The sequence below is a fragment of the Chrysochloris asiatica genome, unplaced genomic scaffold (assembly GCF_000296735.1).
Source record: "Chrysochloris asiatica unplaced genomic scaffold, ChrAsi1.0 scaffold00100, whole genome shotgun sequence".
In the NCBI taxonomy this organism is placed as follows: domain Eukaryota; kingdom Metazoa; phylum Chordata; class Mammalia; order Afrosoricida; family Chrysochloridae; genus Chrysochloris; species Chrysochloris asiatica.
This window is the reverse complement of record NW_006408618.1, coordinates 5,017,233-5,041,627: the sequence shown is the minus strand read 5'-3', so window position 1 is coordinate 5,041,627 and position 24,395 is coordinate 5,017,233. Positions and strand designations below refer to the sequence as shown.

Here is a 24,395-nt window from a genome sequence, read left to right as displayed (position 1 = left end):
CTTCCCAGTAACATAGCCTAAGCCCACAGCAGCAGAAGAATCTCTTACATTTTTGTAACACATGTCTCTGCTATACCATAAGTTCTCAATTTTTATTGATATCTGTCACCTACTAAGTGCCACCCTCAAACCTAGTAACAATTGTGAGGTTGGCACAGGAGAGGCAGTGTTTCCTTCTGGCGTGCCTAGGGTCACTGTGAGTCAGTACTGACTTGATGGCACCTAACAACAGCAATAAAGTGTCACCCTGGTGTGGTGCTATGGGACAAAGTTACCCTAAGGTCGGCTTGAACCATAAGGTCAGCAGTTCAAGCTCACCAGCCGCTCCTTGGAAACCCTATACAGGGTCATTATGAGTCAGAACTGACTCAATGGCACTTAACAGCAACATCAACAATGTGCCACCTTAAGAAATTCTAATTAGAAGGCCCTGGCATCTCTGTTTCAAAACTAAAACAAAACAAACTTCTCACAGGAATTCTAATGTACACCAAGATTTGAAAATCTCCAAGATAGGATAAATTTTCACCTTTTTTTCTTCCAAAACATACTTTTTACATATGTAGACTGCATTTTGGGGACATTTATCCTTGTTGTATTTTATCTTATGGATTCCATTTGTAATTTAGTCTTTCATTCAGTGTACCAACATTATTTCCAGCTTCTTGTCATTTATGAATTTAATAAACCATCTGAGCGCACTCACAAAGATCAGTGATAAAGATGCTACACAGAATGCGGAGGAAGCACACCACAAGAGCCCTTCTTACATGCAGTTTGATTACACACAAGTATTGTTACTCTTAGAAACCAAAGAATTTTTGTTTCTTCCTGAGATGTTCTTCCCCTCTTGGTCATGGGTTGTTAGCAGAGAAGTTTCTATTTAATATGTTGTTCAACGCCAGCAAGTGGGTTCTGACATATAGCCACCCCGTATAGGGTTTCTGAAGAGCGGCTGGTGAGTTTGAAACGCCGACTCCATGGTTCAAACCGACCTTGTGGTCCAGGGCTTTATCCCACAGAGCCACACCAGGACTCCTTCTACTTAATATAGCAGGATTTTTATTTAATTTGTGTGCAATACATATTTGATTTAATAAATTAACTGCCATTTATTGAGATCTATTAAGTGCCACATGCTTTTCATAAATTATTTTATCAAATCTCATAGTAACCATGCAGGGCTTTCACCCATCTCCCATGCACCACTGTTGTTAACTACCATCAAGTCACCTCCAACTGATAGTGGCCCCATGCACAACTGAAGGAAATGCTGCCTGGTGCTGTAAGAACCCCATGATCAAGTGAAGACTGGACCTTTGTGACCCACAGGGTCAACACCTGATTTTCAGAAATAGATCACCAGGCCTTCTTTGTTTGGAAACTCCTCTGAAATCTGTTCAGCATCATACAACATACAAGCCACTAACAGGTGTTAACTGCAATGAGGTGCATTGGCTAGTAATTGAACTTCAAGTCTCGTTTATTAGAGGAAAGAAGTCTACCAGTGAACTACCACTTCCCCCACTTCCCATATACTGGTGCTGTTGGTGGTGGTGGTGTGCCGTGGAATCAGTTCTGACTCATAGCCACCCTGTATAGGGTTTCCAAGGCTGTAAATCTTTACGGGAGCAGAAAGCCTCATCTTTTTCCCACAGAACAGCTGGTAGTTTCAAACTGCTGACCTTGAGGTTAGCAGCCCAACTCGTAATTACTACATTATCAGAGCTCCTTCCCCATATACAAGTTTGGAACATTAATAATACCTACAATTTTTAGAGCAGTAGCTATATTATAGATTTAGAGAGAGTAGACAACTTGCCCAAGATCTCAGTAAATGAACTAACCATTGATTCAATCCACAAACATTCACTGAGCATCTATTACAGCAACCTGCGGCATCCTGTAGGTTAATGTGCTAGATTGCAAAATCTATTTGAACCATAAGATCAGCAGTTCAAGCTTCCTAGCTGCTCCTCACAAACCCTATACAGGGTTTCTATGGATCAGTACTGACTTGATGACGCTTACCAACAAGAACAACACAGCAACCTGTAAATTAAATTAGCATAGCACACTGATACCTGGAGTAGGAGGGCATAGTTAGCAAAAAAAAAAAAAAAAAAGTATAGCATGTACATTATTTACATTAAAATACAGTAGTTGCTGCAATTCAACAGTGAAGAAAACAAAGCCCCTCTCTTGGGAGGAGACAGACAATAAATAAATTTAAAAACCTATAATACATTTAAGGAGCTCTGGTAGCGTAGTAGTTACGAATCGGGCTGCTAACCTCAGTGTCAGCAGTTCGAAACTACCAGCTGCTCCATAAGAGAAAGAAGAGGCTTTCTGCTCCCATAAAGATTTACAGCCTCAGAAACCTGTGGCACTGTAGGTTAATGCGCTAGATTGCAAAATCTATTTGAACCATAAGATCAGCAGTTCAAGCTTCCTAGCTGCTCCTCACAAACCCTATACAGGGTTTCTATGGAGTCGGAACCAACTCCACACCCATAACAACGACAAAAACAACATAACACATTTATTTTGTGGTGATAGTATCATGAAGTCAAATAAGACAAGGTAAATGGATTAGACACTGATGAACAAATGAGATTTGTAATTTGAGACAGGAAGGTCAAGAAAACTGTCTCACTGAGGAGGAAACCTGTAAACAAAGACCTCATGAACCAAGACAGTGCGTCATGTGCAATCTAAAGGAATTCTTCTGCTCAGACAGAGGAGCATCATGTTCAAAGACCCTGCTTCAGGTACTCAGGGACTAGGAAGGGAGCAGTGTTCAGAATCAAGTGGCTCGAGGTGAGGCCAGGGAGGCGAGGGTTAAGTGGATTCTGAAAGGCCTCGAAGGCCACTGTACTGACATGGCTTCTATACTAAATGAAATGAGAAGCTTCGGAGGGTTTGCAAAGAAAAATGAACAGCGTGATCTGACTTGTGTCAGAGTCCCCATAGCTGTTGGGGTAATCAGACTACAGCAGGTCAAGAATGGTAGCCACCTGGGAGGCTGTTACCACAGGTCATGGGAGAGGTGACAGAGATGAGGGACAGCTGTAGAGTGATGAAGGTCCAGAGAAAGGTTAGATTTGGGAGATGTCAAAGATGAAGCTAATGACTTCAAAAAAAAAGTGCTGATACTAAAAAAAAAGTGGGATACCAAGATTGGTTGGTTTGGATCTTGAGCGATTTGCCAAATGGAATAACCATTGATAGAGATACAACAGTCTGGGAGAGGACAGGGTGTGAAGTAGGAGGCGAGGAGAGGAATGGGACAAAGAAGTTTGGTGCAAGACATAGTAAGTATACAGCCCAGATTTGAACCCACTCCAGTTTGTCAAAGAATACACATTTCTATTTTATACCATTATATCAAAAGCAGTAGCCAATTTTTTATGAAGCAACAGCAAAAGAATCATAAAGTGTGGTCTGAAAGATAACTGCAATCTGAAATCCAGCAACAGCAGAAGATTGGAACTTGGAGAGACAACAAGAGAGAGAACATAGTGTGGGATTGTAGAGCTCTGGTAGACAGGGGCTGAGTGTACCTCACTTGCAGAGTGGGCCCATGCAGTAAGAGCAATCAGGACTCACACACCTACAGGGCTATGTCCAGAGCCTCTGAAAGCTTGAGCATGCTCTAAGAAGATATTCAGGGGAAAGCATGCACAATAGAAAGTATTCCTTCCCCATCCAGTTGTCCTTTTCTGTGCAAGACCAGTGACATTTAAGAGCAACACCATCACTCTGCATGCAACAGAGAAAGAATAAAGAACACCTCCAAAGGCACTATCTTAAGCCAGGGCATTAGTGATGTACTAGGCATACGGACACTGGGAATGGAAATGTGAAGACAGGAGAAGATAGCAAGAACACCCCAATAGCCCTGTCTCTTGAAGCTCCTTCTCATCCCCTCCCAAGCAAGCCATATTTCAACCACAGAGACCCCAGCAGCACCTTTCATCCCTCTCTTTGGCCAAGGTGACTGCATGCCCCTTTAGTTGTAAACACAGCCTGTGGCATTGTAGGATCGGCACTAGGCAAGAGGTTGTCTGTGTGTGCTGAGAAATAATCCACATCCACATGGGTAGATGAAGGAAGCAGTAACCAACCCTGAAACTTCTCACTGACCCCAGCTGTCCCAGAGCACTGAAGGGATGGAGAAGAACCAGGAAAAGGTCTCCTGACTATGAAGAACAGAAAGGAAAAGTAGAATCATGTCATGCCAAGGCTACGAGAGATGTAGCAGTTAAAGCCCAGAGACGTGCCTTTCCCAAGCTCACAGAGCCAATTAGAAGTAGGGTCAGTCTAGAACCCAGGACTCTCTTCCAGCTTCCTCTTATTTCCCTAACAATAACTTTAGCTAGAAGAAGGCTCTTTATAGACCTCCTCTTCCTCTTTACAATTCTCAGGATGAGAATCAGATGCTGAGACACAGAAGTGGGAGGAAGGCCTCAGAGACAGGACCCCCCGTGATAGGCCACATGGCTTGAAGAATCCAGCTTAGCAAAACCCAAACCTCCCACCCTGCCAAGAAGGGATGTGGGGATCATTAAACAGTTTTTCCAGGCAACAAGGCCTTCCAGTAGCTGAAGAGCTAGCCAAATCATAGATGAGGCCCAGCTGTAGCTTCGACTATAAGGCATGCTCTCCCCACCTGGCCCCTAACTTCCTCCTCCAGTTGCAACTTTTCTACTGCTGGACACTAGTGGTCCTGGTGGGACCTTTCTTGGGGACATTGACGGTGAGAGAGATTTAAGATAAGGCTTGTAAAGGCTGGTAACTGGGCCTCACTTTTGCTTTCATGGGTTAATTAGAATAAAAGGGAGCCCTGCTTCAAAAAAGAGATCTAATTTTTAAAATCTGAATCTATGTTGATTGTTGTTGTTACTGCTTTTAAGTCCGTCCCAACTCATATCTACCCTGTATACAATCTCCAAGGAGCAGCTGGTAGGTTTGAACCACCGAATTTGAGGTTAGAAATCCAGTGCTTATCCGACAGCGTCACACCAGGATTCCAATATATGCATACGTCAGGTGCTATCAAGTCAGTTCTGACTCCTAGCAACCCTAGGCACAACAGAATTAAACACTGCCGGGTCCTGGGTCATCCTCTCTATTGTTATTACATTTGAGCCCATTGCTGCTGCCACACACCATCTCTTGTGGGTCTTCCTCTTTTTTTTTATCCATATCAAGAGTCTATTTACACCAAAATGTATGTTCCATTTGACCACAAGGCTATCCTCACACATAGGAACACATGACCACAGGTTTTAGGATCAGCTTTCTCCATTCACAAAACTCCCCATGAGTCACCCTGATGGCATAATGGAAAAGGGTAGTCAGGGTCTAAAATCTATGGAGATGTAGGCTGGGAGGCAGATATGAGGAATAGGGCAAAGGCCTCTGATTAGAAGGTGAATTCGTGGAAAAGAGGTGCCTTCTGGCTACAGCATTTACATAGATTCTGGTCCTGCTCTCATAGGGCTCCTCCATTTTCTTTTCATTGTAGCAATAAAATTGGCCAAAAGGCACCATTTATAGAAAATGTGTTCAGAGAGATCAACCCCTCTTCCAGGGGTCCTCTAGCTTTGCTAGAGGTCTCAAGCAAGCCTGAGTTCATATGCCAGCTCAGCTATCCACTAACTGGTTCCCTTACCCTGAGTCTCCTAACCTCTGTAAGCTTCTGTTTTCTTGTCTGTAAAATGGAGAAGATACTGCTTGCAATGCTCTGATAAGGATCAGAGAGCTAGCTTACGAAGTTCCACAGTAGCTAATACAGTAAGTACTCCAATGGGAGCCATCATGATTACTCAATCACCGGACAGCTTCGTGGGAGACAGGAGTCTGGATGTTGCAGGAGTTCATCCTGGAACATGGAGAGTTTGAGAAGGAAAGTTTTAGGGGCTGGGTCCTTCCAAATGGAATACCATGTCCAAAAAGCAATAAAAATGGAGCAGGTTTATAAGACAAGCAATAAGTGGGAAAAGGTCTGAGAAAATGATTGACAAGCAGGTATATTACCTTGTTGTACTCTGACGTGCATGAAAGCCTATGCAATTCAAAGTAAGTAAGTAAATCTATTTCCCACTCACGTTGGAAAAGCATGAATTATATATATTATTATTTTTTAATCATAATCATTTAAAAGGCAAGAAAAGGGGCTTTCAAATAATTTAGTCTAGTCTTTCATTTTGCAGATGGAGAAAGTGAGAAAAAAATTACATCATTACTCCTTGGGTGGTGACTTGCCTCTCTTGTCATTTGATGTGAAGTGTGGTTTTAAGGGTCTGATGGAGAAGCCCAAGAGCATTTCCACCTTTCGATACTAACCTGACTTGTGTTTGCTGCTCTGAAAGCTGACCTGCCTTGGAAGCTTTGTCTTTCTGGAAGATGGTTCAGTGCACTGAGTGTGTTAACAGGGTGAGGGTTTTCAATCAACCTTTCCCTTTCTGTGGTATTAGTTCCACTGGTTGACTTGTTAAATGGAAAATACCTGGACTGTGTCATTTTCTCCCTGCACATACTTATGCTGTTCTTGAATTCCAGTGTCTGTTTCCATCTTGTGGAATGCAAAAATGTTTTCAGAAAACAGAAATTCTTTTTTTCCACAAATTAATTAACAGTTTAGCCAGGTTTGAGTTTTCTGACCTTAGAAATAATGTTCTTTCCTTCTGTCTCTTTTTTTTGGTTAATGTTGGTAAGACACTTTATAGAAATTTATTTGTAATCCAATGACATATCCCTTACTACTTTTAGAATACATGATGTTGTGAAGTTCTGTCAAGTTGGTTCCGAGTCATAGCAATCCTGTAAAAGGTTTCCAAGGAACACTGGTGGATATGAACCACTGGCCTTGCAGTTAACAGTCCAGTCCTACAGTGACACACCGGGACTCCTTTTAGGCTATTTGGTGGTGGTGACTATGTGCCGTGGAGTCAGTTCTGAGTCATAGTGGACCCTGTATAGGGTTTCCGAGGCTATAAATCTTTACAGGAACAGAAAGCCTCATCATTCTCCCACAGAGCAGCTGGTAGATTCAAATTTCAGACCTTTCAGTTAGCAGCTCAACTCATAATCCACTATGCTACCAGAGTTCTTTTTAGGATATAATTGAACATAAAAACACCTCTTGAATGTTCTCATTCTAGTTGGGATAATACGCTTGAAAGGTTAAATAGCATATCAAGGCCATATGTGATTAAATGCTCTAGCAACTCAGAGGCAAAGACGGGTGGTATTAATGTGATTACAGAAGGCTTCAGTGAAGAAGCTAAGGTTTGAGCCGAGACTGGAAGGACAGGTGATACTCTCACTGTGAGTCACTGAAGGGCAGGAGCCATGATTTATCGTCTGTGAAAGTTTGTAAAGAGACCATGTCTCTAGTATACTCTCCAGTACTCTGCGACAAATGTGTGCTGAAGGGCATTTATTGATAGCAGAGATACCAGAAGTGAGCATGGTAAGCTTGGTCTCACTTATTTTAGACATGTCATCAGGAAAGACCAGTGACTAGAAAGGAACATCATGCTTGGTAAAGTAGAGGGTCAGCAAAAACGAGGGAAACCTCCAATGAGAGGGAATGACACAACAGCCACAACAACAATTGTGAAGCTAGTACAGGATCTGGCAACAATTCCTTCTGCTAGATGTAAGGTCAACAAGAGTTGGAGTTGGCTGATGGTAACTAACAAAAGCAGAGATAACACTGGAGGGCTTTCTAGCCTAGAGCAACAGCATGAACAAACCCACTGTGTAGAGAGAGCTAGGCCTTCCTGGTTAGGAAACCACAGGAACGGTCAGTCTTCCAGTAGGAAAGTAGTGAAAGTCCAACAATGGTCCAGGTTGGACAGGTCCAACTGAGACCAAGATAAAAAAGGATTATACAGCACTACCCTATGGCAATGAGGAGGCAAAGAACTTCTTTAGTTAGGAATTAAATGGTGGTGGTGGTATACCGTGGGGTTGGTTCCGACTCATAGCCACCCTGCGTAGGGTTTCCAAGGCTTTGAATCTTTACGGGAATGGAAAGCCTCATCTTTCTCCTGCAGAATGACTGGTTGTTTCGAATTGCTCACCTTGAGGTTAGCAGCCTAACCACTATGGTATCAGAACTCCTTAGAAAATAGTCTATTAGAAAGAAAAAAAAAAAGAAAAACAGAACGAATGGGAGGGTAAGAATGGGAGGCAGCTTAGGCACAGACATAATGGGTATATGCCAGTTCCTGACTGGATGATCCTCAGCTCACCTTCTTTAAGTCTCAGTTTTCTTATATGTGAAATAGAAATGATCATAGTTTCTAATTCAAAGGATTCCTGTGAAATAACTCATGCAAGGTATTTATTTAGTATAATGCCTGCCATGTAGTCAGCTCTCAACTAAGTCACAGCTAAAGAGAAAAACTCACCAGCTGCTCCTCGGAAACCCTACACAGGATCACTAGGAGTCAGACCCGACTCGGTGACACTTAACAACAATGAAAGAGAGAAGCACCAGAAGCAAGGAAGTACTTACTATTTTCTAGTTCATTAGAATGTTCTCGATTGAGGCCGGCTGCACAGTCCTCGTTGTATTGTGTTTACATTAAATTATGTCTCTATCCTTTGTGACTGGCCAACTGTAACACTTTCATATTTAAGATATGCAATGTATTAGGTAGCTGAAATGGTACATTCGATTTAGCACCATACTGCTATTGCCCTCACCATCCCAAACAGCTACTGCCAGGACTAATTGAAAAGACCTTTAACTTTCTAAAAAGTTTTTTTTTTTTTTTTTTTTACTGAAAAACCTTTCTTTGTTAGTCACCAAGGATTAGCTTCCACCTAAGGGCATTCCATTCTAAGTCATCAGGTCTACATCTGCAGGTTCCAACTTGGGGTGGGCAGAAGTACACAAGTATTGCAAGAGGCCTACAATTCAATGTTGTTCATAAACAAAAAATTAAATATCATGTCAATGTCTATGCCTACAATTTTTGTTCAAATTCTGTTCTGATTAATAAATTATGAATTTATTATTAAATGTTACAGATTTACAACATTTTGTCATTATATAGTTTATCAATCCACAGATGCCAAGTATATCACTATATATCAGGTAAGAATTTTTCATATCTTTTGACATGAAGTTGACTCCCAGCCTTACCAGGAAAAAACACAGGAGTGACAAGAAGCAAAAAAAAGTATAGCTAACCTGTGTTTACGTGATATAGAGCTTTGTGCCTGACTCCAAGATAATAAAATGCCTTAGAAACAATCCAGCAATCCAAGCTATTAAAGTAAGCAGAACCCACTCCTGTTGAGCTGAATCCAACTTATGGGACAAAGTAGAAGTGCCCTGTTATTGTTGTTGTTGAGTGCCGTCAAGTCAGTTCCGACCCATTGTGAGCCCTGTTTAGGGTTTCTGAGATGCAGCTGGTGAGCTTGAACTGCTGACCTTGTGATTCAAACTGGCCTTGCAGTCCCATGCATTAACCCATAGTGCCACACCAGGACTGTAAATTTTTATGGAAGCTGTCTGCCACATCTTTCTCCCATGGAGTGGCTGGTGGGTTTGAACCTCTAACCTTTCAGTTAGCAGTCTGGTTTAACCACTCTGCCTCCTCAAGCAAGCAAAAGCAGTAGATAGGTCTATAGGAGGAATAGCAACACTAGTAAGGTATGCTCACTGTGAATAATGGAACTGTAAATCATTCCAAACCAGAGGGGCCACAGGAATCAAAGGACAAAAGTGAGAAGGGATGGGAAGGTGGGTGGAATAAAATAGGAACTACAGGGAGGGAGCGGGATAACTGCTGTTCCATGGAGGGGATTGCAATCATTGAGCTGAAACAAAGTATATGATTTGCTGAGGGTAAAACTGATGATCTTGTCTGTAAACTCTCACTCAATTCACAATAAAATGTTTTTTAAAAAAGAAAAGTGAATGAGAAATGGTCTTTTTCCTTAACTCCAAGACCCTGGAAGAAATTGTCGATGACAAGAAACAGAAATTGGTTCTCCCACCTCTGGCCCTCAAAACAGATGTCAGTATACAAAGGGATAGAATCTCTCAATGCACAGAATTTGCATTTAGAGAAGAAGCACTCAAGGAAAATACCAATTACACTTTCATAGTATTTCTTCATAGTGCTCACCTGTCCTGCCATTCAGGAGAATCGGTTTGCCCTCCAGGTCCCCTCTCATGGGAACAACAGTGATCTTATACTCGGTCCCAGGATCCAGACCTGAAAATGTGAAGCCACAGCAGACTGTGAGTGCAGGCTAGGACTCCCACTTTTCTCCCCTGTGATTTCTCTTGTGACGGCAGGTGAGGGCCAACACTTCTCACCCAAAGACTATCTTCCACCTAAAGGCAGATAAAGAGCCCCAGGGCCAGTGGACTGGGAGGCATCATCCAGCAGGCTTCTAGGCTAGGGACTGATGAGATGAAGTTGATGGGGGTTTTATTCCTCTGTTGGGGCCCCTAGCACTTTCCCCCAACTTTATATATGGCCTCAAAAGCTTTTTCTGCTCCTAACAATATTTTTCCCTCAAATGTTTCTTCCCTTCTCGTTGTAATAACTAACCTAGTTTTTTTTTTTTTTTTTTTTTTTTTTTGTTTTAGTTTTAGTTATTTCCCTGAAGAAGCAATTGAATGGTTATGCCTCATGACATAAACATTCAGACTCCTGTAGTTAGTCACAGGCAAAGGGCCTTGTATGTACAGTACACACTCATCCTCCATTCCCACCCCACTTCACACACATGGGAGTCCTAGGGAGTCCTCTCAAGACTGAACTCAGGAAACCCACAGTACAACAGGGCCGGGAGGATTTACCATGAAGCCAAACAGCCTCAGGGCTCCTCACTTGCCTGGGCCCCTTCAAAGGGCCTTACCTAATCTGGTATTCATAATTGTGTATTACTTTTTTCAAAGAAGACCATGAAAATGGTTTAAGCCTCAGGCATCACAAAACTTGATCCCTTCTGCATGGCCCCATTTCCTTAGCAACCATCTAATTTCCAGCTCTCTACAGCATTTGTCCAGTCCTCTGGGTCAGGGACCCTTACTACCCCAAACCTCCTAAAAGGACTCATTGCAGTGCATAGTGCTGAACAAGCCAGTCTCTCTTTCCATCTTCTATCTTCTCCCTCTCTCCCTCCCTCCCTCTTCTCTCATACAAGCATACACACATATACACACAGAGATCCTTCCAAAAGAAATTTCTATAGGCCATCAAATCTCTCTGATATATAACTAGGGTCCTTAAGAGGGTCAGCTGACCAGAAGACCATGTCAGATATGTGTCATCTTTTAACAAGGGTGATCTGAGACTCCGGAGTCAGCTTTGGGAAGTGGGGGCAGAATCTGTGTCTCCAGAATGGGTTCATGTCTGGAAGTTTCAGGGCTAAGGGTTCAAGTGTGATTCCTAGGGACCAGGACCCTCTATGACACATTTAAGCAATGTCCCCTTTGCTCGCACAATCCCCACCTTAGCATCTGCAGTGAACACTTCATAACCCCAGTGTTGGGCTCTTACCTGTGATGTCATATCGGCTCTTGGGGTCACTACTCTTGGGCACGGTGACCTCAGCCACCTCCTGCCCTGTCAAGGGGCCATACCGTAGCTTGTAATAATCAACCTCAGTTGGGGGGTTCTCCCACTCCACATCCAGGGAATGCTCCGTCTCATCTGTCACCCAAGCAGTGCCAACCACAGCAAGGTCTAGGGCAGGGATTAGATATGGAAGAGTAAGGAGTAAGAAGAGAGGTTCTGATAGACAGCTGGCTACTATGTCAGCTCCGCAACTTGACACATTGAAAACTGGCTTCAATCTCAAACCAGAGTCTTGGAGCTACCGAAGTAGCAAATAATCTGTTGTTTTTCAAATTGTCCCTTGAAGACAAGTTCTCTTCCAAGTGAGCCCCAGTCCTTCATCCCATTCCATCTCACTGATGTGGGCCAAGTCCAGCCATCCAAACCACTTAGTCTAAATTGCACCAAACAGAATATTCACCCTTTAATTATATAATGCCTGCCCTCACAGGCTCAGCCCCAAAGAGAGTAGTTCAGGCCCCACCACGTGAAGTTTGGGAACTACATTTCAATTTTTCTAGAATATTATCTGATAATATAGTCAATTCCTTCCTCAGCCTCCCAAAACAAAGCCTTCACTTCTCAAATTCTCCTGTAAGGATTAACCCTAGACAAAGCTAGAAGGTGGGTGAATTTTAACTTGGTCCTTCTGAGCATCCTTTCTGCACCTTCTACCAAATTTTGCCACTTATATCAGGTACCTGGAGTCCTGGTGTGGTGTTGTGGGTTAATGCATCAGACTGCAAAGCTGTTTGAACTGCAAGGTTGGTGGTTCAAGCTTACCAGCTGCTCCTCGGAAACCCTATATAGGGTTGCTATGGGTCAGAACCGACTTGATGGCACTTAACAACAACAACAACCAGGTACATGGTATTTTCACGCTGCCTAAAATATCCTTCCTGTGAAGGAGGAGAGTTACTGGAGTATTATTTCAAAGTAATGTATTAATAGAGAAGTGTTTTGCACCTCCCTAGAGTTTCTCATTCAAAATAAAACAAATCAAAACTGAAATTATAATGAATGTTGTTGTTGTTGTTAAGTGCCATCAAGTCGGTTCCGACCCATAGTGACCCTATATAGGGTTTCCAAGGGTGTAAATCTTTACGGGAGTAGAAAGCCTCATCTTTCTCTCATGGTGCAGCTGGTAGTTTCGAACCGCTGACCTTAAGGTTCGCAGCCCGATTCGTAACCACTACGCTACCAGAGCTCCTTAGTATAAAGAAATAACTCTGTGTTGAGGCAAGAAGTTTTGCAAGGAAGAGGGAGAGACTGGGCTCTCTCTGGAGTTCTTTTAATTCCAACAGCTATGTCCAAGTCCTTGAAGTTTGGAAAGGGGAATACAAGTCACCCAGATTTTCAGTCTCCCTCCCAGTCTGGGTCACAGCCTCACCTTCCCCTGTTTTATGATGCCCCCAGCCAGACTGACAGTTTTCAAAGATGTGGCTCAGAGAATTGTGCATCAGGCAAGGGGTAAGTGCAGAGATTCCAAGGTCTCTACATCTCTGAGAGTTTCTGATCCAGTCCCTTGTGGATAAGGAAGCTCATGGAGCCTTTTCTCTGAAGCATTTCCTCACACTTATTGGCTTCTACCTGCCAGTCTTAGTTCCTGTCTTTAGTCTCCTTGTGAAGGTGGGCACTCCTTAAGAGACTCAAAACAGGTCAAGAGGTGAGTAATGAAAGTGACTCATGAATTATAGAAGGAGTCCTACAGAGCTTAAAAGAACTAAGAACAATTCACCAAAAGGAAAGACAGAGACTTACTAAAAAATGTTCAAAATTTGATGTCTCTCAATCTGAGAGTCCCCTAAGGAGCAAATAAGAGTGAATTTAACTTGATTCAAATTAGACAAAAAGGCAAACTTCACAGTTGTAGGAATTTACAAGTCCCTGGAGCAAGAAGCCAAGAGAGGTTACTAAGAGTTCTAGAACAGATAACTCTATCATTTCCAGGGGCATGCTTGGCACTGTCTTGTCTGCAACAATAGGCAAAAAGGTGAAAAAAATGAAAGCAGCTGGCCTGGTGCTCACAGCTAAGCCTGGATGTCCTCCTGTTGAATATAGATGATTTCACAGAACATCAACAGCAGACAGGGCCAGTCTGTGACCCTAATGGAGCAAGACAAAAACAAGACCACTCTGTAATCATGTGTGAACACAGAAAACAATATGAACATTGTCCAAACCACAAAAGTGACTAAGCATCCCCCATCCTGAGTACTGTAGCTGCTGCTTCTTTCCAATTACAGCGTTAGACTCGCTCGTCTCCCTCTTTCTCAGTTAGAGTCATGAAGATGTTGTTATTAGTTGCTGTCAAGTCTTCCAACTCATGGCAACCCATATGTGTCGAGTAAAACTGATTCATAGAGTTTTCCAAGCTATGGTCTTTCAGAAGCAGGTCATCAAGGCTGTCTCCTGAGGCACCTCTAGGTGGGTTTGAAATGCCAACATTTCAACTACTATTCGAGTACTTAACTGTTTGTGCCACCCATTAAGATGTTGTTGTTAGAAGCTGTAGAGTCAGTTCCAACCCTATGTACAACCAAAAGAAACACCACCCTGTCCTGCACCATCCTCACAATTGTTGTTACACTTGAGCCCACTGCTGCTGCCACTGTGCCAATCCATCTCATTAGAGGTCTTCCTCCTTTTCACTGACCTTCCAATTTACCAAGCATGATGTACTTCTCCAGGGACTCCTGATGACATGTCCAAAGTAGGAGAGATGAATGCTTACCATCCTGGCTTCTACGGAACACAGATTTGTTTGTTCTTCTCACAGTCCATATTACTTTTAATATTCTTCTCCAACATCACAATCCAAATGTATCAATTCTTCTGTGGTCTGCCTTATTCAAGCATATGAGGCAACTGAAATACCATGGCTTGGGTCAGGTGCATCTTAGACCTCAAACTGACATTGTTGCTCTTGAACACATTAAAGAAGTATTTTGCAGCAGATTTGCCTGGTGCAATATATGGTTTGAATTCTTGACTGCTGCTTCCATGAGTATTGATTGTGAGTCCATGCAAAATGAAATCTTTGATAACTTCAATCTTTCCTTTTCTTAATTTATCATGATGTTATTTGTTGACTCAATTGTGAGGACTTTTCTTAACATTGAGGTGCAACTGTACTGAAGGCTGTAATCTTTGATCTTCATCAGCAAATATTTTAAGTCCTTTTCACTTACAGCCAGCAAGATTATATCATCTGCATATCACAGGTTGTTCAAGAGTCTTCCTCCGATCCTAATGCCATGTTCTTTTTCATATAATCCAGCATACAGATTGAATAAGTATGGTAAAAGGATATAACACTGGTGCACATCTTTCCTGATTTTAAATCATTCAGTGTTTTCTTGTTCTGTTTGAACGACTTGCCTGTTGGTCTATGTACAGATTCCTCATGAGCACAATTAAGTGTTCTGGAAAACCCATTCTTTGAAATGACATGATCTACACAGTCAGATTGTTGTTAAGTGCTGTCAAGTCAGTTCTGACTCATAGCAACCCTGTATAGTATTTCCAAGGAGCAGCTGGTGAGCTTGAACCACCGATCTTGTAGTTCAAATCAACTTTGCAGTACAGCGCAAACCCACAGTGCCATACCAGGACTCCACACAGTTGAATTAAATCATATTAAGATGGTGGTAGTGGTGTGCCATGGAATCGGCTCCAACTCATAGCAACCCCGCATAGGATTTCTGAGGCTGTAAATCTTTATGGTAGCAGAAAGCCTCCTCTTTCTCTTTCAGAACAGCTGGTGGTTTCAAACTACTGGACCTTGAGGTTAGCAGCCCAACTCGTATCCACTACGCTACCAGATAGACAACCATAAAATTACCCTCACTTCTCCCTACCCCCACATCCAATCTAAAGCAATCTCTGCTTCCTTATGTTGATGGTGTTGTTAAGTGCCATCAAATTGATTCTGACTCATAGCGGCCCTACACAGGGTTTCCGAGGAGCAGCTGGTGGGTTTGAACTGCTGACCTTGTAGTTCACAGTCCAATGCCAACCCTACAGCACCACACGAAAAGTCAAAATCATCTATATGCCCAAGTGCTATCTCACATTCTTTCTTTCCGTTGTCTTATTGAGATACCACATGATTCCCCATGGTGTACATGCTCTCTAGATGTAATGAGCAATAAATCCAACTTGCTCAACCATGAAGTATTCCTGAGCTCTTTGTCTAGAGAGCTTGACAGAAGTAATCACAGGCTGTGACCCTAGGACCCCATGTCTTTCATAGACCTTTCCAACACTGACCCATCCTTACTCCATCTACCCTAGTCCCACCACCAACACAGACAAGCAGGTAGCTTCAGTGCACTTCCTGTTTCAACTCCACATCCCAGTAATCCCTACCCATTGAATGGTCTCAGAGGCTCAGTGAGGGTCTACTTGTCTAGGGTACAAGGCAATAGTCTTTGCTAATCTCAGAAGGAGAAAGAGGACCCCTTCAGCCACAATCCAGCAGGCTGCCATCATTGGTTCTGAGAGGACAGAGAACTAGGACTACTCTCTGGAATTCGGATCACAGGAGTTATGTTTTTCAAACCACAAATCAAGGCAATAGCCTGACAACTTGTCATTGTTGTTACGTGCCGTCTAGTCAGTTCCAACCCATAGCGACCCTGTAAAAGATGTCCTAGGAGTAGCTGGTGAGCTTGAACCGCCAACCTTGTGGTTCAAACTGACTTTCCAGTCCAGCTCATTAACCAACAGCGCCACATCAGAACTCCAGTCTGGCTAGTAGAATTACAAGTGTATTGATGGAACAACGGGAGAAAATGTTTAAAATAGGACCTCTCCTGGGAAATGTGGACAACTGGCTACATCCTTACCAGTAGTGGCAAGTAGATGCTGTGGGCTGCTGGAAATCTCTTTCTTCACATTGCGCAGGGTGACTATGTACTTGGTTCCAGGTAGCAAACCATGGATCTCATAGCTGTTCTGCTCCTTGGGCACTTGGATCTCCTTCCCAGAAAGTTCCTTCCCCATGGGGTAATAGCTGAGGATGTAGTGGTCCACATCACTGGAGGGTTCCCAGCTCACCAGCAGAGACTCCTCTGTGCTTCTGAGCAGTTGCAGGCCCTGGGGGGAGATCACTGCAGAAAGAAGTGAGTATATATTCAGAAACTATGAGTATATATTGCATAACCCTACTAGTCCCAGGGTGGTGCAAATGACTAGCTTGCTAGCCAAAAGGTTGGCAGTTTGAGTCTACCCCAAAGTGACTCAGAAGAAAATCCTACTGATCTATTTATGAAAACCCACCATTTAAAATTGTATGAACACTACTCTTGCATACATGGGGGCTCCATGAGTCAGAATATGACAACTGGTTTGTTATATACATAAAACTATGATGGCAGTATTGATGAGCAGTCATGTTGAAGTTTAAAGTGTTGAAGAGCAAAGATGTCAGTTTGAGGACAAAGGTGCACCTGACTGAAGCCATGGTATTTTCAATAACTTTATTTGCATGAGAAAGTTGGACAGTGAATAAGGAAGAACATAGAAAAATTGATCCATCCAAGTAATGGTGTTGGAGGAGAATATTGAAAGTGCCATGGGCTGCCAAAAGAACAAACAAATCTGTGTTGGAAGAAGTGAAGCCAGAGTGCTCCTTGGAAGCCAGGATGGCCAGACTTTGTCTCTCATACTTCAGACATATTATCAGGAGGGACCAAACACTGGAGAAGGACAGCATGGTTTTTTTTTGTTGTTGTTGTGATTTTTTTGGGGGGAGGGGTAGGAGCAGGCAGGCCATAGCAGGTAACACTGTCTGAGGGGGTGACATCAAAATGATTGTCAATAAAATGTTTGTGCAGTATTTCAGATAAAATTATCATTAAAAAATTTTAAAGTCCCCAGTTTGTGTATATATACATGTACATATATATCAGTATACCTGCAAGGCTAAAATCCTGTGCTAATTTACTTTTTAACCTAAGGGACGACTCAGGTCCAAGATGTCATTATCACCTAACGATGCTTCAGAAATCACATGGTTTCATCTGCTTGTATACAAGAACAGGCTGTTGTTTTTGTTGATGCCAGCTGTTTTTTATAGTCATTAATTTTGTCAAATTTTCTGGCGTTTTAGCCACAATATTGTGGTAATTAGTATTTGTGAATCTATATCAGTAACGTTTTTGAGAATGAAATAGTAACTGCAAGAACAAGAAAATTCCAAAAAGGCATATGCTCAGTTACTAAAAATATAACTAATAATGTTGCAATTCAATGTAGAAAGATTTTACAGAATAATTATATAAGTATTCATATAATCTAAGAAGTACTACACTTAAGCAACTTACAACTATATCGCTTAGCATTCTGTGATTCAAACTGATAGTAAACATTACTAAGAATTCTGTATGGTGTGGTATGAGGAAGTCCAATGGGGGGATGGCATAACACCATGATTCATCTATCCCACCGGATAAAACCAATCCTTACACGCACTCCTTATCAAAGTGAAGCATTCCATGTGTTCATAGTAAAAAAGAGGCAAGCAGTTGGAAACTTGTTAAAAATGCTAATTCTTGGACTGCACGACAGATGTGCAGAATCAGAAGCTCTAGGGTGAAGACCCAGCAATGTGTTTTAATAAGCCCTCCAGGGCATTCGGAGGTAGGTTAAAGGTTGCTATCCTGACTTTCTGTAATTGTTGACTGAAAGTTCGATAGAGCCCAGGGATGCAGGGAGAGGACTCAGGAGGACTTGATGCATCTCCTCTCTCACCCTGGGAGCAGTCCAGACCAGTGAAGCCTTCCTCGCAATAACACTCCCCGGTGTCGCAGAAGCCGTGGCCGCTGCAGTCGCCCGGACATCGCTGCTCGCTGCAGTCCTCAGAGGTGAAGTCCTCGTGGCACTGGCAGACGCCACGCACGCACACGCCGTTCCCGCTGCAATTCTCCGGGCAGGGGCGGTAGGCGCAGTCGGGCTCCATGTAGGGCTCGTCACAAAGGCAGCGCCCGTCCACACAGAGCCCGTGGCCACTGCAGGCCCCGGGGCAGGTGGGTCGCTCGCACTCCGCACCCTCCCATCCCTGCTCACAGTGGCAGCGGCAGGTCTCTGGGGAAAAGGTGCCGTGGCCGCTGCAGTGACGGCTCAAATCTGGGGAGGGAAAGGAAAGACAGTAGGCTGAGTGAGGCCTGAGAGGGTCGTGATCTGAGACCGCCTTCCTGGGAGGCCTGGAAGAGCAAGGGAGATGGGTGACCCCCCTTTCCAGCCTGGTCAGATTCTGTGACCTGTGATAGTTACAAACTTTTCCTCCTGTCTCTGCCTGAAAAGCTACCCTGACCAACTTTCTTCCCTTTCCCTTCTCAGCCCAAAAGTCATGGGAATTCCAGTTCCTTTCTCTCTAAGTGCCTGTAAATATTTGTTGTTAAGTGTTGGTCCCGACCCATAGAATTTCCAAGTAAGCTTGAACTGCCGAGCGGTTCAAACCAACAGTCTAGCTCATTAATCCACAGCGCCACACCAGGAGTAGTCTACCTTACCTGCCCCAGCTTGGATATCAGCTTGTCAATTTACACTTAGGGATAGAGCAGGAAGGTGGGATCAGGGCTGGGCCAGAGTTAGTGCTTATCCTAGCAGGATGGGGCTGGACCAAGAAGGTCTGCGTCCTGTGAAACGAGCCCAAACTGAATCTGGGAATGTGGGTTCAGACTGACCTGTTGTTGTTGTTAAGTGCCATCGAGTCGGGTCCGACCCATAGCGACCCTGTACAGGGTTTCCGAGGGTGTAAATCTTTACGGGAGTAGAAAGCCTCATCTTTCTCCCGCGGAGCGGCTGGTAGTTTCGAACCGCTGACCTTAAGGTTCGCAGCCCGATTCGTAACCACTACGCTACCAGAGCTCCTTAGATTGACCTGTAGAAGCTACAAAATATCCCAGTTCAATCTCAATTAAGGGGTGGGAGTAAATTAACCTAGCTTCCCTCTTTGACCCTATACAAGAAGAGTTGACGGCATCAGTACATCAGTCCTCTTCTCAGCCCCAGTTTGGCTTCTTAGCACACCTCCTTTCCTTCCTAAGAACACATCCAAATCTCCCCGAAGACATTGCCCACACTGTTTTATTTGTAGTAGGGACCACAGGGCCTAGATCCATGTCTGATTCTCCTATAAATAGCAATTCCTTCAGATGTAAAAATCTATGCTAAAGTACCACCCATTTTAATTTGCATCAACCTGAATAGTTTGTTTTGTACTGGGTTTTTTTTTAGGGAGTTGGTGGACCATTACATTATAGTTGTAAAATCCAATTGTATCATTTTATTACTGATAAGGAGCCCTGGTGCAGCACTGTAGAGTGAGCACTGGACTGCTAACTGCAAGGTCAGCTGTTCAGACCCACCAACCACTTCTCAGAAACCCTGTACAGGGTCGCTATGAAACAACTGGGCAGCACTTAACAACTACAACATTACTGACAAGACAGCTACAATTTGCTGAATATCTTCTGTGGGCCAGGAAGCTTATGAACATTATCTGTAGAGCTCATAACCATTCTAAACAGTTTAGGAAACTTTAAGGAATTTGTCCAAAGTCATACAGCTAAAAAATGTCGTGACTAAGATTTGAATTCGGTGCCTTCTACCTCCAAAATCCTTGATCTTTCCTCTCCATCCCCTTTGAGTAGAGATTGGAACCACAGGTAAAATGACCGCTAGGGACTGTCTCATCTGGAAGCTTTGACCCAAGAGTCACTTCAAAGTCACTTCAAAAACTACTGGTTTCTCCCTGCTTAGGCTCCCAGATGCCTCATGGAGACAATACCAGTGCATAAATAAACTAATAGCCAGGACACAGCTCCCCAGGGAAACCCAGAGTGAGAAGTGGGAACTCTCAGCCCGTTCATGCAGCCAGTAGAACACCTGGTGCTCATTAAATGTTTGTTCAATCAATACTCGGTAGCAAGCTCACCAGCAGTGCCTTGGCAGCAGCGCTGGACACTACACTGCTCCTTCATGGCTACCATTTCTTCCTCCAGCTTCTTCACTCGGGCCAGTAGATCCTGGAGACTGCCTACCAATTCACAGTCCTTCTGCGGCGTCTGAAGACGGATGTTGTGCCTAAAGATGATGTTCTGTTCCTCGCCAGCCTCCTCTGGAGATAGGAGTGAGGTTCCATCATCACTGAGGGACTGAGGCTCAGCCTCCACCTGGACCAGGGCGGACTTAGGTACATCAATCTTGTAGGTGTGGCTGACGGTGACCTGTTGCTCCTTGTTGCTGCAGTCCTGGGGCTCAGGAATGGCTGGGGCAGAAGTCACCAGAAGCACAGAGCCAAGTAGGAGTCCCAGGGGGAAGCAGAGCATTCCCTGGAGACCCATTCTTGGATAGCAAGGGTGCAGACCCTTCGGGAGACCTGTATCCAAAGAAAATGCAAAAGAAGACCATGGAGTTTTGTTGGATGAAATTGGCCTTTATAATGGACTCCAAGTGTCCACAGGAAGCTGAGAAATCAGTAGAAAGAATTAATCTTCTGTTTTACAAGAATCTGAGCCAAACTATTTTCTTTTCTTTGCCCACACATTCATTGCACATTCCTACCTCCTGTCTTTGCTTACACCAGTCACATTACCTGGATGTCCTTCTCTTCACTTCTAGTTCTGTACTCACCTACACTTCAAAAGCAGCAAGGAGGACTACTACCTTGTATTGAGGGTCTACTGTGCACCAGGCTTTGATCTCACTAATCCCTTATCATTACAACAACCATTAATCATCCTTCCCAATAATAATAGCAACAGTAGAGCACTTTTTATGTAGCAGACATTATTCTAGTTATTTTACATAGATTAACTCACTCAATCCACATGATTGCCCCTTATGGAGTATACTGTGATTACCGCCATTTTACAGAGTGAGAAATTAAGACAGAGTCCATGGGCATACAACTAATATGGCAGGATTTGAACCCAGGCAATCTGACCTTGGAGTGTATGCTCATCACCACTATGCCACAGTGCCCCACACAGGTGGAAAATGAGCTTCCTAGAGGATGAGCGAGTTGACCAGGGTACCACAGGCAGTAAAGGCAGAATCTATACTTAGACCCAGGTCTAGACTCTAGGACCCATGTCCTTCTCATGACCCTTGCTTTCCAACCAATAAAATATAAAAACTTTTAATAACAATCCTTCTCCACAAAATATCCAATGCCCCCCTCATGCTCTGGAAACAAGCTCTCCTCTGCTAAGCATTCAAAGAAATGTACTGGTCCGTTTACGGATGGTTTACATTGTGTTCATGTTACCTTGATGCATATTGTCTTCCCCTATTTATTATTATAGCATTTATTATGTAACAAATATCAAACTTGAAGTATAAGCCATTTAAAGCAAAATTAGTGAAAGCCAGTTTTTCAATGTGGAAAATCAGCAGATGGTTGAAAGAACTAAGTTCGCTGACTCATTTTATTTGTCACAGAATATGTGGAATATTCTTTTTATAGAAAATATGCCACATAGTAAAAGCATGCTAAAGTTTTTAAAATGCAGTTCATCTCATTTTGCATTAACTCTATAATATTATCACTGACTGGCTGTGTGCCATCAAGTCTGACTCAGAGCAACCCTGTACATGGGAGTGGAAAGCCTCATCTTTCTCCTGCAGAGTACCTGGAGAACTCCAACTTCTGACTTTTCAATTAGCAGCCCAACGAGAAACCCCCTAGGCTATCAGGGCTCCTTTAGTGTCATTTACAAAGAAGGTACATCATTATCTTTTAATTTAACTTTTCATGAACTTCTTTATGTTCCCTTGTGTGTGTGCGTGTGTGTACACACACACACACATATATAGTTGTTAAGTGCCATGCCATTGAGTCAGTGCCGACCCATAGCAACTCTATATAGGGTTTCCAAGGAGCAGCTGGTGAGCTTGAACCTGTGACCTCGTGGTTCAAGGCGACTTTGCAGTCCAGCACGTTAACCCACAGTGCCACACCAGGACTCATATATATATATATATTCCTAGTAACTGGAACGGAACTCTAGTAGCAATACTTTTTGACTGACCCTCAAATATATATAAAGTGCCATATAAAATATATATATATTACTGCTGTTGTTTAGTGCCATAGAGTTGGTTCCAACTCATAGTAATCCTGTGTAGGTTTCCAAGCTGTGGCCCACCAACCTTTCTATTAGCAGCCCAGTGCTTACCATACAGTACCACACCAGGTTTTAATTAGGATAAGTCAAAAAGTATTACTATAAAATAATAGTATTCTTTATTAAACAAACATAAATTCTGCACTCCTCAGTTTATACCAAGTCAGAACAACAATTTTGGCAACTTTTGCTGTTGTTAAGCGCCATCTAGTTGGTTATAACTCATAACAACCATGTATAGGATTTCTGAGGAGCTGTTGGTAGGTTTGATCCACCAACCTTGTAGTTAGCAGTCACATATCCTACAACATCACACCATGACAATACACGTGGTCATTCTTTAATGGCAGCAAGTGTTAACCTATGAGAATTTCACTGGGAAATCTCACTCCAGCCACTCTACAGTCTGAATCTTACCCCTTCAGACCTCTCTTTTGGCTCCCCAAATTCAAAGATTGTTTAAAAGAAACATGATTTGAGACCCTTTGCTGTTCATGCTGCATGCCACAGTGTTGGTTTTTGACTCATGGTGATCCTGTATAAAGTTTCTTAGGATATAAATTTTTATGGTAGGCAGAAAGCCTCATCTTTATTCTGAGGAGCAGCTGGTGTATTCAAACTTCTGACCCTGAAGTTAGGAGCCCAACACATAACTCACTATGCTACCAGGGCTCCCTTGAGACCCTCTAAAATGACAAATTAGAGCCGCTTGACTTTTCAATTAGCAGTCCAGTGCTTATCCTACAACACACCAGGACTCCATATGCATGGTGGTGGTAGTAGTAAGTGCCAACTCACAGCACCCTGTATAGGGTATCCAAGGAGTTGCAGGTAGATTTGAACTGCTGGCTTTGCAGTGAGCAGTCCAGTGTTTATCCAACAGCACCACACCAGGATTCATATGGTTGTTGTTGTTAGGTGTCTTCGAGTTGGTACCAACTCATAGCAACTCTATGCACAACAAAACGAAACTCTGCCCAGTCCTGGGCCATCTCACAATTGTTGCCACACTTGAGCCCGCTGATGCTGCCATTTTGCCAGTTCATATTGCTGGGGGTCTTCCTCTTTTTCTATGACCCTCCACTTTACAAAACATGATATCCTTCTCCAGCAATTGGTCTCTCCTAACAATATGTCTGAAGTATGAAAGACAAAGTTTGGCCATCCTGACCTCTAAGGAGCATTCTGACTGCACTTCTTCCAACGTAGATCTGTTGGGTCTTTTGGCAGCCAATGACACTTTCAAAAATTCTCCTCCAACACCATAACTCAAATGCATCAATTCTTCTACAGTCTTCCTTATTTTATTCACTGTCCAGCTTTCACATGCATATGAGGTTATTGAAAATACCATGGCTTGGGTCAGGCGCACCTTAGTCCTCAAGTTGACATCTTTGCTCTTCAATACTTTAAAAAGGTATTGTGCAGTAGATTTGCCTAATGCAATATGCTGTTTGACTTCTTGACTGCTGCTGGGAGCGATTTGAATGTAGAAAACAGCTTCACTTCTGTTTCTTGACACAGTTCCAGCAGATAGAGAGATTATCATGCAAGGCAGATAGCTCTCAAAAGACGCTTTCTATCTTCTCTTTAGGGTAACTTTGAATTTACTTGTAAAAATATATAATATGGCCATATTCACAGCCTTTCACTATGA

The 24,395-nt window shown here is 43.1% G+C and overlaps 1 protein-coding gene across 1 annotated transcript in view; it reads right to left on the bottom strand.

The window, feature by feature from the left end:
- TNN (tenascin N) overlaps positions 1-20,953 on the bottom strand; it is a 73,688-nt gene extending 52,735 nt beyond the window's left edge. The window contains exons 1-5 of the mRNA XM_006867068.1: positions 20,545-20,953; positions 18,357-18,731; positions 16,451-16,714; positions 11,544-11,729; positions 10,158-10,247 (exon numbers count right to left, since the gene is read on the bottom strand). Coding sequence (XP_006867130.1) covers positions 10,158-10,247; positions 11,544-11,729; positions 16,451-16,714; positions 18,357-18,731; positions 20,545-20,953 — 1,324 coding nt within the window. The remainder of the gene's footprint in view (positions 1-10,157; positions 10,248-11,543; positions 11,730-16,450; positions 16,715-18,356; positions 18,732-20,544) is intronic.
- Positions 20,954-24,395: the final 3,442 nt, after the last annotated feature.